The sequence below is a fragment of the Castanea sativa genome, chromosome 11 (genome assembly GCF_040712315.1).
Source record: "Castanea sativa cultivar Marrone di Chiusa Pesio chromosome 11, ASM4071231v1".
In the NCBI taxonomy this organism is placed as follows: domain Eukaryota; kingdom Viridiplantae; phylum Streptophyta; class Magnoliopsida; order Fagales; family Fagaceae; genus Castanea; species Castanea sativa.
Genome location: NC_134023.1, coordinates 27,868,918 through 27,881,087, shown reverse-complemented (window position 1 = coordinate 27,881,087; position 12,170 = coordinate 27,868,918). Strand labels below are relative to the sequence as shown.

Genomic DNA, 12,170 nt, shown 5'->3' with positions numbered 1-12,170 from the left:
AATCTAGTGATAGGTTGTTACTTGGTTCTAATTTAGGCCCACGATTGATATCATTTTTTTACCCTATGTTGATGCCCTTTTTTTCCACACATTTTAGCCCAGCAAGAGAAGCCCAAATACCCAACAGAATGCAAAGCCCAAAGGCCTAGCAAGAAGATTAAGAGCAAGAAGAATCAGTGGGCCAAGCCTAAAAGCCCAAAATAAAAGGAAATGAAAGCCTAAAATTATGTTTGGGTTGGGAGAGAAATACAAGGAAAGTAACCTGCAATAAGTGGGACTCGAGGATGACCCACCATCTCTTGAATAGGAAATGAAAGTATGAAGGATAACCACTATAAAGGGAATCTTTCAAGAAGCGTAAACATGGGATGAGCATGACCCAAATACTATGAGAAGAAGACAAAACCCGAAATAGGTTTTCTGCAAGATGACATGGGCAAGGTAGAGAACATTAGGGCCTAAGGCCTTTTAATCTAATAAAGAACAATGTGCCCATGAAGGACTAGATCCATTTGTATAAAGGGATAACAACCAAACCCTTGTCTTGGGGTGAAGACATGGTGAAAGAAAGGAAGAGAGAAGCAAGGAACGCATGATGAAGGGATGGAGCCAAAATACCAAGACGGACAAGCAAGGTAAGGCCTGGGCTCCGCTCTCCTGTGTCCCAGCCATGATTCATGAAATAGAAGTAAGGCCTATAGCTAGCAAGGCTTAAAGGGAATAGTTTGGTAGAGGAGGAAAGACCTTAGTTTTGACATCATTTCGAGACCTTTTTTGGGAGAGGCTCTACTAAGAAAACATTTTACCATAAACAGAAGAGGCTGGCAGGGGTCATGTGAGGTATGTTTGAGATTGTAGTCAAACAACATTGATGAATCCTTATATCGTTATGGGGAACGAATGGGTAGATGGCTCTGCAGCAGATTGATATTTACACAAGAATAGGAGTGTTGTCTGTCATAAGGTCAAAATCAAGGCTCCTTAGTAGGATGCCCAGTACTCAGAGTAGGTAATATCTAGTGGGTAGTGAAATAGGGAGTTGAGTGTCCACAACAAACAAAAGAGTGAGTAAGAGTGAGGGCAAATGAGTAAAAAAAAAAAAAAAAAACTCATCCTAATTTGAGTATAAAAAGGCGAGCAAGTACCCATGAATAAGTAGCACAAAAACCGAGGTGAACTTAAGAGGAAATTGATAAAGAAATGAACGAGGAAAAAAAAGTAGAGTGGCATCGAAGAAAAAAAAGACTTAGAGCAACCACACCTGATCAGCTAAAAATTTCATCTATTTTACACAAAAAACCTCCTTTTAAAATTTTACACATTTATTTTTACAAATCACCCACATCAGTTCATCTATCCTACCACCTCTATTAATTAAATAATAATTTTCTCACTTTTTTTTTAATTATATCTCTCAACTACCGCGCGCCTACTGTTTATTTTTTGGTAATTTCTCTCTCTCTCTCTCTCTCTCTCTCTCTCTCTCTCTTCTCTTCATTTCTGATTCATGTCTCTCTCTCTCTCCTTCTCTTCATTTCTAATTCATGTCTCTCTCCTTCTCTTCATTTCTCTTTCTCTCTCTCTTTCTCTCTACCCATTTTCCAGCTCCGATCTCCGATCTCGCACCGCCGAGCCCAGCGGTGATCTCCGATCCACGCCGAGCCCAGCGCGATCTCCGATCCTCACACCGCCGAGCCCAGTGCGATCTCCGATCCACGCCGAGCCCAGCCGCGATCTCCGATCCGCAGCTCCGCCGACCAAAGCATCGTGGGTGTGTTTGTGTATCTGTGTGTTTTTTTTTTTTTTGGAGCAAGTGTATGTCTGAGTTTGTTACTGAGGATCTGTTCTGTGTTAATTTCTCTGTGGATGATATTGAGTTTGTTGAGTTAGTTGAGAACGGAGAAGAGAGAGGAAAAATGGAGCAAACGGAAAGGATTAAAATAATCCATACACGAGCTACAATACTCGTGTATATTTACACAGTATTGTAGTTCGTTTATGAGTTTCCACATTTTTGCACCTTTATACACCCACTGATGTGGGTGATTTTTTGCATAAAATATGTAAAAGTTGTACTTTTTTTCATTTTACAAAATTTTAGCTGATCTGGTGTGGTTGCTCTTAAGAGTATTTATAGAAAGAATATAGAGAGTTAGCATGCATCATTAAGGCATCTTTCCCTTTCTCATAAAGGGTCATACCTTCTGTTGGCTTTCCAATCATTAGAATGACTATCTTGACTTATGTTCCGAACTCCACAATTTTATTGTCCACTCTTGATAGTAAGGTTGTGCGAGTTGGGGCCTGAGACCTCCTTAGTCCATTTTCAATAGCATTATTATTTTTTTACTTGTATCTGTTTATACATGCTAGTATATTTATTTTGCCTTTTTGAACATATAGGCTGACAATATTTGAGCTCATAATTATTGGATTTCCTATATATTGTTGTTTTGTGTCTTGGAGTGTTGTTTCTGCACAGACTAGTTCACAAGACCCATCCAGCAAAAAGAACCGGGCCCAATTCCCTTAAACCTGAAAAGTCTCTTAGCCCAAATTTGCAAATAGCACAAAAAAGACTCCTACACTTAGCAATAATAACTTGCCAACTTTAATTTCTTGTGAAATTATTATAAAAATGTTGTAGACTTAACATTACTAACAACTTTGAGGTGTTAGTTATCCATATTATTTGATATTAACTCTTAATAGTGAACACCTCACAAAATGTACAAGATCATAGCAAAAGATAAAAGTAGTTAAAAATACCAAGATTAAATTCAAACTGAGTAATTCTCGTACCATATAAATAGCTACAACTTTTGCCACAACTATCATACATGGTAGACATTAGCTAGCTACCTATCTCTTTTACATGGACTTACTGTTTTTTCTCCACCACTCATAGTCTGCCGCGTGAACAATTGTAGCAAAAATTGTAATTTTTTATGTGCTCCTAGTATTTTTATTCTAACAACTTTTAGATGTGAATTATCCATTATATGACTTTGATATGAACTCTTATTAGTGGACACCTCACAAAATAGACAAGATCACAGCAAAAGATACAAGCAGTTGCTTTTCTTGGAGGGAAGCCAACCTATACAAGCAGTTGCATTTCTTGGAGGGAAGCCAACCTTTAAAAGTGAAATTTCACTTACACAATGTTTGTTTTGTCATAGCCGTTACTTGAAAAATGGGTCATTTTTCAAAAAATTATTTTCTAGAAAATAATTTTATTTTCTTATGTTTGGTATTAACCATAAAATGTACTAGAAACTTTTTTTTTTTTTTTTGTTTAGTATACACAAAAAATCACTAACATTTCTTGTATAATTCAGAACATGTATTTTTTTTTATGAACCCAAAACATGTATATAGTGTAAACCAACTACATAATCAATATAAAATAATATGTAGCCAAGAATTTTTTAGTTCAATTGGGTATTATCTCTTAGTGTTTCTAATAGAGACATCCTTAATTCAATCCCCTTCCTATTGTAACTCTCGATTTATCATATACATATATATATATATATATATATATATATATAATAGTAGTATAGCACATAAACATTAAAAAATTAGGAAAAGTTTGTATAATTTTTTATAATTATGTGTAGTAGCCAAAGGTAATCAAGGTATGCCAAAAAAATAAAAAGTTGGTGTTGTCCATCTGATGTAGCACCATGAGGTTGAAATTGTTTTTTTTTTTTACGCAATAACCATATGAGATGGCACTTCCTCAATAATTGTAGAAACCATCTAGACTAGCTTCATAGCCTTGTTTAGTGATTTGCTGAATCTGTTACTAAATAAAGCATTCAGGAGTTTGCTATAGTGGATCACAATGATAGTTGATTGGAAACATTATTAGAAAGTAGACACCATCTATAGAGAGTTTTCCAAAAATAATTGTGTGAAAAACAACCTCTAAAAATTAAATCTTATTTTTAATAGAGTTTTTTATTTAACTAAATAGTTTTCTTTTGACCTAATTTTTTGTGTGTTAAAAAATACCAAAAAACACAAAAAACTATTTTTGGATAAGGTTTTTTATCAAAATAAATAGAAAAAATAAGGTTTTTCATCGAAACAAACGAAGCGTTTGATCAGTAGCTACATTTTTTCAGCCTGCTTTATAGCTTTCTAAGATAAACATAATGATATTCCAATTGAAAGTAAAATCATCTTTATCTAGTATAACAGGATAAGATTTATTCAAGATTAAACTAACAATTTATCCTACCCTTATTTATTTATCCATGAAAATGCAGTAAGTCATCGTACGTAAGATAGAGAACACAACACATCTCCTATAATAATTATAAAAAAAAAAAAAGAGAACATAACATCCGATTGTTCTGAATCTTCTGATTCATGTACCACACAGGGTCCAAATCACTAGTTCATACTTCATAAAACTCCACAAACAGATACGTATTGTAGGCCTTCCCTAACTCATATCTCTAAATCTCTTCAATGTACATTACCTTTCAGTGGCTATCCACGCACTCTGGATACTAAATAAAATTATATTAGTTCCGAGTCTCCTGACATGAAAACGCTAACTTACAAGTAAAAATTAGAGTCTGCTTTTTCACAAATACCAATCCTATTCAGTTGTTTGTTTCATTCTTCTGCTTACTGTTAGCAGTAATTCTGGGCTTGTAATATTGCCAAAACCACCACATGACTAAAAAAACTGTGGTAATGCTGTTTCCGTGATGACCAGATCATCCAGCTGCCACAGCATCAGCCCTGGGACTTGCATCTAAGAGTTGATGCAGCTTGGCACCAGAGTTTGAGTTCTTATCATACATGTCACTCTTTTCCTCAATGCTTATACCGATGGACCCTGAATTATTAACTCTTGACAGAAGGTTTTCTGTACTAACAGGTAGGGTTCTCTTGCCATCAATGCTGTTTAAAATAATCTCTTCTCTCTGTCCTAGTTGTGCTTTTTTCAGTTTCTCCTGTATATGAAAACCAATACATAAGTAGGAGCAAGAGTAACAGGCTCAAAAGAAGTTGAAAACCAATTGATTTCAGATGCAACAAGGAAATTAGCGATGGCATATGGATTTACCATTAATGTAGCATTCTCTAGCTTTAGTTTCTCTGAGTTATCAGTCAATTGTTCTATTTCAGACTTTATTGCGCCATTCTCAGCAGTCAACGTTTCAACTTTATGTGCAAGTTCTTCAGTTTCAGCCTGTATGGAGGGTTGCAAAGTATTAGCCCGACCTTGATTATTGCAAAATAATTGTTCAGACCAACAACACAAGAGTAACCAGGCTTTCTTAACTCTTAAGTACTAAAAACACAGATTTCTATACCTGCTTCCTCAGCCTGGACCTCCTAGCAGATTCTCGATTAGACTGTTTCCTCCTCTCTCGTTTCAGCTCCCTTTCATTCTGAGCAATATAAAACAAACCATCATCAGGATTACAACTAGACCAGCAAAGCCTTTAGACGGTGAAGTTGTAGACTTTGAACAGTAGAATTATTCAAACTTTTGACAAAATGAAGCATATCCTAGATGAATCTGGGAGGGGAAAGAATCTGAAGAACTAAAGAGCATAATTTGCAGACTATACCTGTGGCCACCCTTCAGAAGGCAGTACTGTACATGATTGAGGGACACTAGGAGTTGTTGTCTTGGTGTTTGCGTTAGGAGTGTTCCTGAACTCCAATGTTGTCATGCCAGGGGAAACAACATTTCCAACCAGATTTACAGCAACGCTAGCAGGTGTGACAGCTGCACCCAAGACCTTATTTGAAGCTGTATTGACCTCCTTGGAAGTAACTGGACTGGCCTGTGTCTCTGTCTTGCCACCAATGCCTGACCCATATACAGATTGAATAAACAGAAAAATCAAAACATGAATTCAACTCAATAGCTGAGCTTCTTCTTTACCATGCACAGTTTGTCTACAAGCAATCGTTTTCATTACAATGGATCACCACCTATATCATTTCTCTATTTCATTGATATTTTCATAAAATAGTATTAAATGGAAGAGCAAAACTTAAATACAATTTCTTAGGTGCATTACACTAACTTCAACAATTAAATACAAATACATATCTAATTTAATTTAATTGTCCTTAGAAAAGACAATACTGTTTGGAATTCATTAGTCAATGCAACCATGTCTTTGAATTTAAATGGAGAACCGAATTAACAACACCTAAAGAACCATACCTAAGTTTTCCCCCAAGTGGAAATATATTTTTCAAATAGTATTAAAAATACCAATTATTCTATGTTTGAAGCAAGATAAATTTAGGTATCCACCATTCAGATAGACCAATCAGATATGAAACAAACTAGAACCTAAACACAACATGAAAACATTTGACATTGCAAAGAGGAATTTCTCAAAATGATATTTATCATCATTCCAAATCATTCTGGCATGAAAACCCCATACAGGAGTGGTAAGGCCTAATCTTTTGAACATTGAAAAATGATCACATGATAATCCTGTTAACAAGAAGGAAACAGACGGTTCAGCTAATACTAAATGCAGAACTAACTGATACATCTTTAATTGGTTCTCTCAACAATATTTTTCCTAAAATCACCACCAACATTCAGTGCTCTTCATCAATCAAGTTAATAAGCACCCCATGTGATTACCATCCACCATTTAGAGAGGACAATCAGATATGAAAGAAACTAGAGCCTAAATGCAATATGAAACCATAAGAAAATGCAAAGAGGAATTTCTCAAAATGATCACTTGTCAACATTCCAGACCATTCTTGCATTAAAACCCCATAAATGAGCGGTCAGGCCTAATCTTTTGAACATTGAAAGGCATTACATGATATTCCCATTCACCAGAAGGAAAGAGACTGGTTAGCTTATACTAATAGCAAGATTGTACACCATAAATGGAGAACTAATTGACACCTCTGTGTTTGGTTCCCTTGATAATATTTCCTAAAATCACCACCAACATTCATGCTCTTCCCCAATTAAGTTAATAAGCTCCCCAACTCTGTCCCTCCCTAGCCCTGTCACTGCCAACTTCTTTTGCATGCAATAATCAAAACCAACATGTCATTGCATGCTTAGTTGCTTACTACTAGGTATCATTAAGAGAAGCAGGTTCTCAACACAACTGAGAAGGCACAATGCAATTCCAATGCCGTATAAGAGGCCAATCCAGTGATCCCATTAATTGATACACTAGCTACCAGTGGCCATGTAGCTTAATGGTACTCCTTCCTAGGGATACGGTCTTGTGGGTGCTAGATTTTTAGGAATAAGAGATTCTTCTAATGCTTAAAGAGGAAAGGGGGAATGTGACTTTGAAAAAAAAAAAAGATACATTGGGCCATGCCATGTATATGGTGAGGTGATCCTACACTATTGAATACCGGGCCAACTCTATTGTTCATCAAGATTTAATACTTGGTGAAGAACAGAGTCATACCAGTGGTTGGTGTTTCCTCATGGCTTCTTTTCCTTCTGGTTTGATTTGCCTGAACATAAGACGGGGGAAGATTTCAATTAAATTTGCAATTTTGTGCATAATATGCATGTATATGTAAGCATCAAATCAACAGAAACAAAGTGCAAAGGTGTAGCAAGAAAATTTCTTATAAGCCTAGCATGTAGTCCTCACCTTAGCAGTATTCCCGTCACTTCCATCACTGGAACCTTCAGTCTCCGCACTGTTCATTTGGCCAAAGCTAAGTTAGCCTAACCACAAGAGGTCTACTAGGAAGAATTCATGCAAGAGTACATTTACACAGGAGTACAAAAGAACATAAGAAGTTAGCAAATTGGATAGACAAGTAAAAGGCTCAACAAACCTCTGTGACAGCCTATGTTCAGCCCCACCCTCAAGGCTCTCAGCAGTACCATTGCCTATTGACATTGCTAGCCCATCAAACTCTTTCAACTTCTTCATTAAACCCCGATCTGTATTTCCTGACTTTGTGGGCGTTTCAATGCTCATAGGAGTTACAGCCTGCTTCATTGCACCATAATTGAACCCAAAATTAATTAAGGGGCACCTAACACACACAATTTTTTTTTTGTCTTTCCTAACTGATATATTTCTAACTCTGCATTACTTTTTTTTTTTTTTTGGTTTTTATAGCTAAAGGATTCTGTATTGCTTCATTAAAAGTGAAAGCAATAGAATTGCAAAAATTCAAAAGAAAATCATAGCTGCAATGCTTCACTTACAGCAGGCGACAATGGAACCCCTTGACCATGTGAATGTGATCCCTAGTTTACAAAAAACAATCCATAAGTACATAAGAAAGTTTTTATCACATCTGTGTAATATTTTTTAGTTCTATTAAGCAGTAAGAAAGAGGAAGGGGCATATAGAACTATTTGATTGAGAGCTACAACTACCACAAAGAAATGGAAACTGTGCTCAATTCAAGTCACCTGGACAGGGCAGTGAGCACCAACACCAAATATAAGGAATAATTTTGATTATACTAACTACTAAGATAACCCAGAGTAGATAGCTACTCAGCTAGGTCATATTTTCAAATAAATGTTTCGTGTAGGAAGCCACCAAAGACAGCTATAACGGTCTACAAAACTCAAGTCTTGGACACCAAAAAAATAACCAGTTATCCTCCATGGTGAAAATATAAAGAGACTCCATTATAATTATTATATAATAGAATCAAAGCAAAAAAAAATTAAGAACGTAGACTTACAAGAGTAACTGCAGGATGTGCATAAAGCCCTCCATGTGGGTAGATTGCCGCATAAGGCGCCCCATAAGGTGGCATCATTGGCTGTAAGAACTAATAAATTAAAAAACCATCCTAGAATGATGTTTATTAAATTTTTTCCTCAACGCACACAACTACTATAATATTTATTGCAAATCATATAGAAACTTCTGCTGCCTTGATACTGGTCTATACCTGTGGTGTACCCCACATATATGGGTGAGGAGCATGACCTGAAGCCATGGTGGAGTTGTAATATGGTGGAATAGCGACTCTGGGACCATAATATGCCTGAATATAGAATGGATTAGTTTGAAGTACAATCAACATTTCTTTAAAGAAATTATAAAGCGAACCTTCTATTTAATAAACATGCTATAAAAATTTTTCTGCAACACAGGAGACTGAGTGCAGGCATAAAGTAGATAACCTGCATGGCTGCCCAATCAGGATAGACATGTACATTGGTCTGATTAGTCTGATCCTGTCAAGTACAAAGGATTGACGATTACTCATGCGCACTTTCAAAAGTTAAATTCAAAGAATATAAAGATTAGATGTATCATATGCACCTAGCCTGATTTTCTTTCCTCTATCAAGAAGATTGAGACATAAATTTTAGAAAATAGCTGTAAAAAGTGGTTCAGCATCTCAAACATTCCAGTTTTGACTACATAAATGTTGTCACTTCTCAGCTTACCAGTCTTGCAGGTGAAGATTGTTTTTCAGACTTAGTAGGCTTCCCCTCTTCGTTGTTTCCCATGAACAAAGACTTAATAAATCTTGAACCGAACCGTGTAACAAAATCCTTCACGTTTCTCTGTTAACTGACTCAGCTGCACTAATGGAAAACATGTCATTCAGTGATTCAGATGAAATATTTCCAGAGCACCCAATGTAGAATCTAAACAACATTAGGCTCATAATATTATATAGATCAAATATTTAATCCAAAATACACCTATTAAACTTTGCTTGATACAACGGAATTATGTCTCATTAACATAATAATATTTCCATTGAAAATTAGAGGAACCGCAACAAACTGATGCAATTGAATGGGACCTTATGCTACTCCTCTCAATAGAGCGTGAAAATAACTAACCAGAAGCAAAATCATGACTTAAGAGGATACTACCGTGTTTGACATGGTAATAGACTGATTATTAGAGGCTACAACACTCTATTAGTTAGCCAAAGCAAGGGTCATGTGAAATGAGACCAGATCTGAAATTTGACGATTGCAAGAGGGATGGCCTCTACATGACTTCAAATTTTAGCATAAATTTTAAGAAAGAACGCTATTATTTGGAAGTCATTCACAAGCTAAAGCATTTTAAATTGCAACCCACTTTCAAAAAGAATTATAATAAACTCAGATTGACATTTTTCTTTTTTACTAAATTCTAAATAACAACACCACCACTTAAAGTTTCAAAAAGTCGTGTCAATACCACTACAGGATTTTTGGCAACATATATAAGAAATCTCTGCTACATAGTGAACCCCTGCAGCAGATGGTGAACCCAATTTGAAATTTGCACATGTTGCCAAATTATAGATGGAAAATTTATAGCTTTAGATGTGACTTTTCATCAATCAAAAAACCTTCTTGCATGAATTACACATCATCTTTAATTGTAATTGAACAAAAAATCGTTATGCCCACAACCACAAATTAATTTCACCAGCAACTAGAAATCTCAATGAATATCATTTACCCCCCCAAAAAAAAAAAAAAAAATCAAACGCCACCGAAAAAAAAAAGGTTCACGGCGGAGGGCCATTTTCGTCTTTTTCACCACCGTACCCGATAACGAGAAAGGGATGGATGCAAGAAGTGGAGTATAGTCAAATTCATCCAAGAGGATAACCAGGAAGGCTAAATGACCATAATACCCTCAGAAGCAAATTTGACAACAAAATGTGAGAAATAGTTACGAAACTTCATTAATTCATTTCAATTTCGAATTTAGAAGAAAAAAAAAACTGTAATTTTCTACGTAATACTTCAACAGGCTTTTGAGTTTTGATCGTATAAAACTTCGTCTTCTATTTCATAGTTTTTTTTTTTTTTTTTTTTTTCAATTTATATTCTCTCTCTACACCAGAGATTGCATGAGAAGGAAAAATATGCATTCGAAGGAAATTCAAAACTGAAACCATTCAAGCAAGCAAATTATCATACATGAAATACGGAAATCCAAAGTTTTCAGTAGGGAAAAAAAAAAAAAAAACAAATAGACGAGGAATAGAGATCCATACAAGTTTCTAACTCTAACCGCTGTTTGGTTACTGAGAAAATGGACTACGAGATAAAATGAAAGGAAAAAAATTCGAGTTTCAACGAAAATCTCAACGCAACTAAAATACAGATAATTCAATATTTCCAAGTCGCCAGGGGTTCCTCTTTTTTTTTTTTTTTTTCTCTCACATACTGTAAAAACCACAAAAAAGTTGGCTTATTTTATTTTATTCTAGTCCATTTTTCTCAGCAACCAAACACATCCTAAATTTAGAGAATTCATAATTAAAGAAACCTTACAGGGTTACACTCTGAAATCTCAAATCTCCGGCACGTCACCCACCTCCGAAAACCAAGTAATTCTGAATGGCAAAGACGTGAATATAAGGAAAGGTATTGTGTAAAGAATTGAATTAGTTTCTCTCACACTCTCTGCATTTTCTCTGTGAAAGGAAAGGAAAGGAAAGAAGAGAAAAGGAATTTCTTTCTACAGAGAGAGAATAGAAAGAAATGGCGTTGAAGAATGAAGAAGAAGAAAGAGGGAGCGCCAAGGCGATGTCCACGTCAGCAAACACGTGTCGTATAATGGGAAGGCGTATACGTAGACCAGACCAGACCAGACCGTATACATTTATTTATTTATTGAGATACGGGAGATGGGGTTGGGCTGGTGAGCTGGACAAGTCGAGAATCGCGCTGGCCATTTATATATATTCCAACGTCACCTTGTCCGTACACGTGTTGAGATGTGACTCGAACTACGCGTCCTTATGTGTTGGGGCTCCAACCTATCACACCCGTCATGTGGCTTACGTGGTCTGTTCTTGTTTTTTTTTTTTTTTATAAATATTTTTTGTGAAATTTAAAATTAATTTGATTGAAAGGGTCCTTTGGAATCCACGGCAGGCCAGTTATTGAACATCTTCAATCCACACGTGGATTAACTAACTACGTCAACACATCCTTAAAATTTTCTCCCAAAAAAAAAAAAAAAACCACCAATAATTTTTTTGGTTTCAACCAACCAAATTCACTTACATCGTTACTATAAAAATTCATAATTACTATAGCAAGGGCATTTGTATTAGTTTGTGTAATTTTTTTTTAACATAAGAATTTACTTGTTCTATTTTACATGCTCATTTTTCAAAATATCACATATTAGATTATCTATTTTACATTACATTTCATTAAAATATCAAATTTT

At 35.5% G+C, this 12,170-nt stretch overlaps 1 protein-coding gene across 4 annotated transcripts; it reads right to left on the bottom strand.

Moving 5' to 3' along the window:
* Positions 1–4,300: 4,300 nt before the first annotated feature.
* LOC142617639 (common plant regulatory factor 1-like) lies at positions 4,301–11,465 on the bottom strand. 4 transcript variants are annotated; one of them, XM_075790584.1, is made up of 13 exons: positions 11,264–11,465; positions 9,419–9,559; positions 9,149–9,202; positions 8,914–9,009; positions 8,701–8,781; positions 8,210–8,251; positions 7,831–7,988; positions 7,641–7,689; positions 7,449–7,497; positions 5,601–5,845; positions 5,340–5,417; positions 5,090–5,215; positions 4,301–4,976 (listed from the first exon to the last, which is right to left on the bottom strand). In XM_075790584.1, exons 2-13 carry the CDS (start codon positions 9,479–9,481, stop codon positions 4,737–4,739), a joined length of 1,281 nt encoding a protein of 426 aa, XP_075646699.1. In that variant the 5' UTR covers positions 9,482–9,559; positions 11,264–11,465; the 3' UTR covers positions 4,301–4,736. The 4 variants fall into 4 exon arrangements, with proteins under 4 accessions (XP_075646699.1, XP_075646698.1, XP_075646700.1 ...); XM_075790583.1 differs by having other exon boundaries at positions 7,831–7,991; positions 9,419–9,554; XM_075790585.1 differs by having other exon boundaries at positions 9,419–9,554; positions 11,264–11,463.
* Positions 11,466–12,170: the final 705 nt, after the last annotated feature.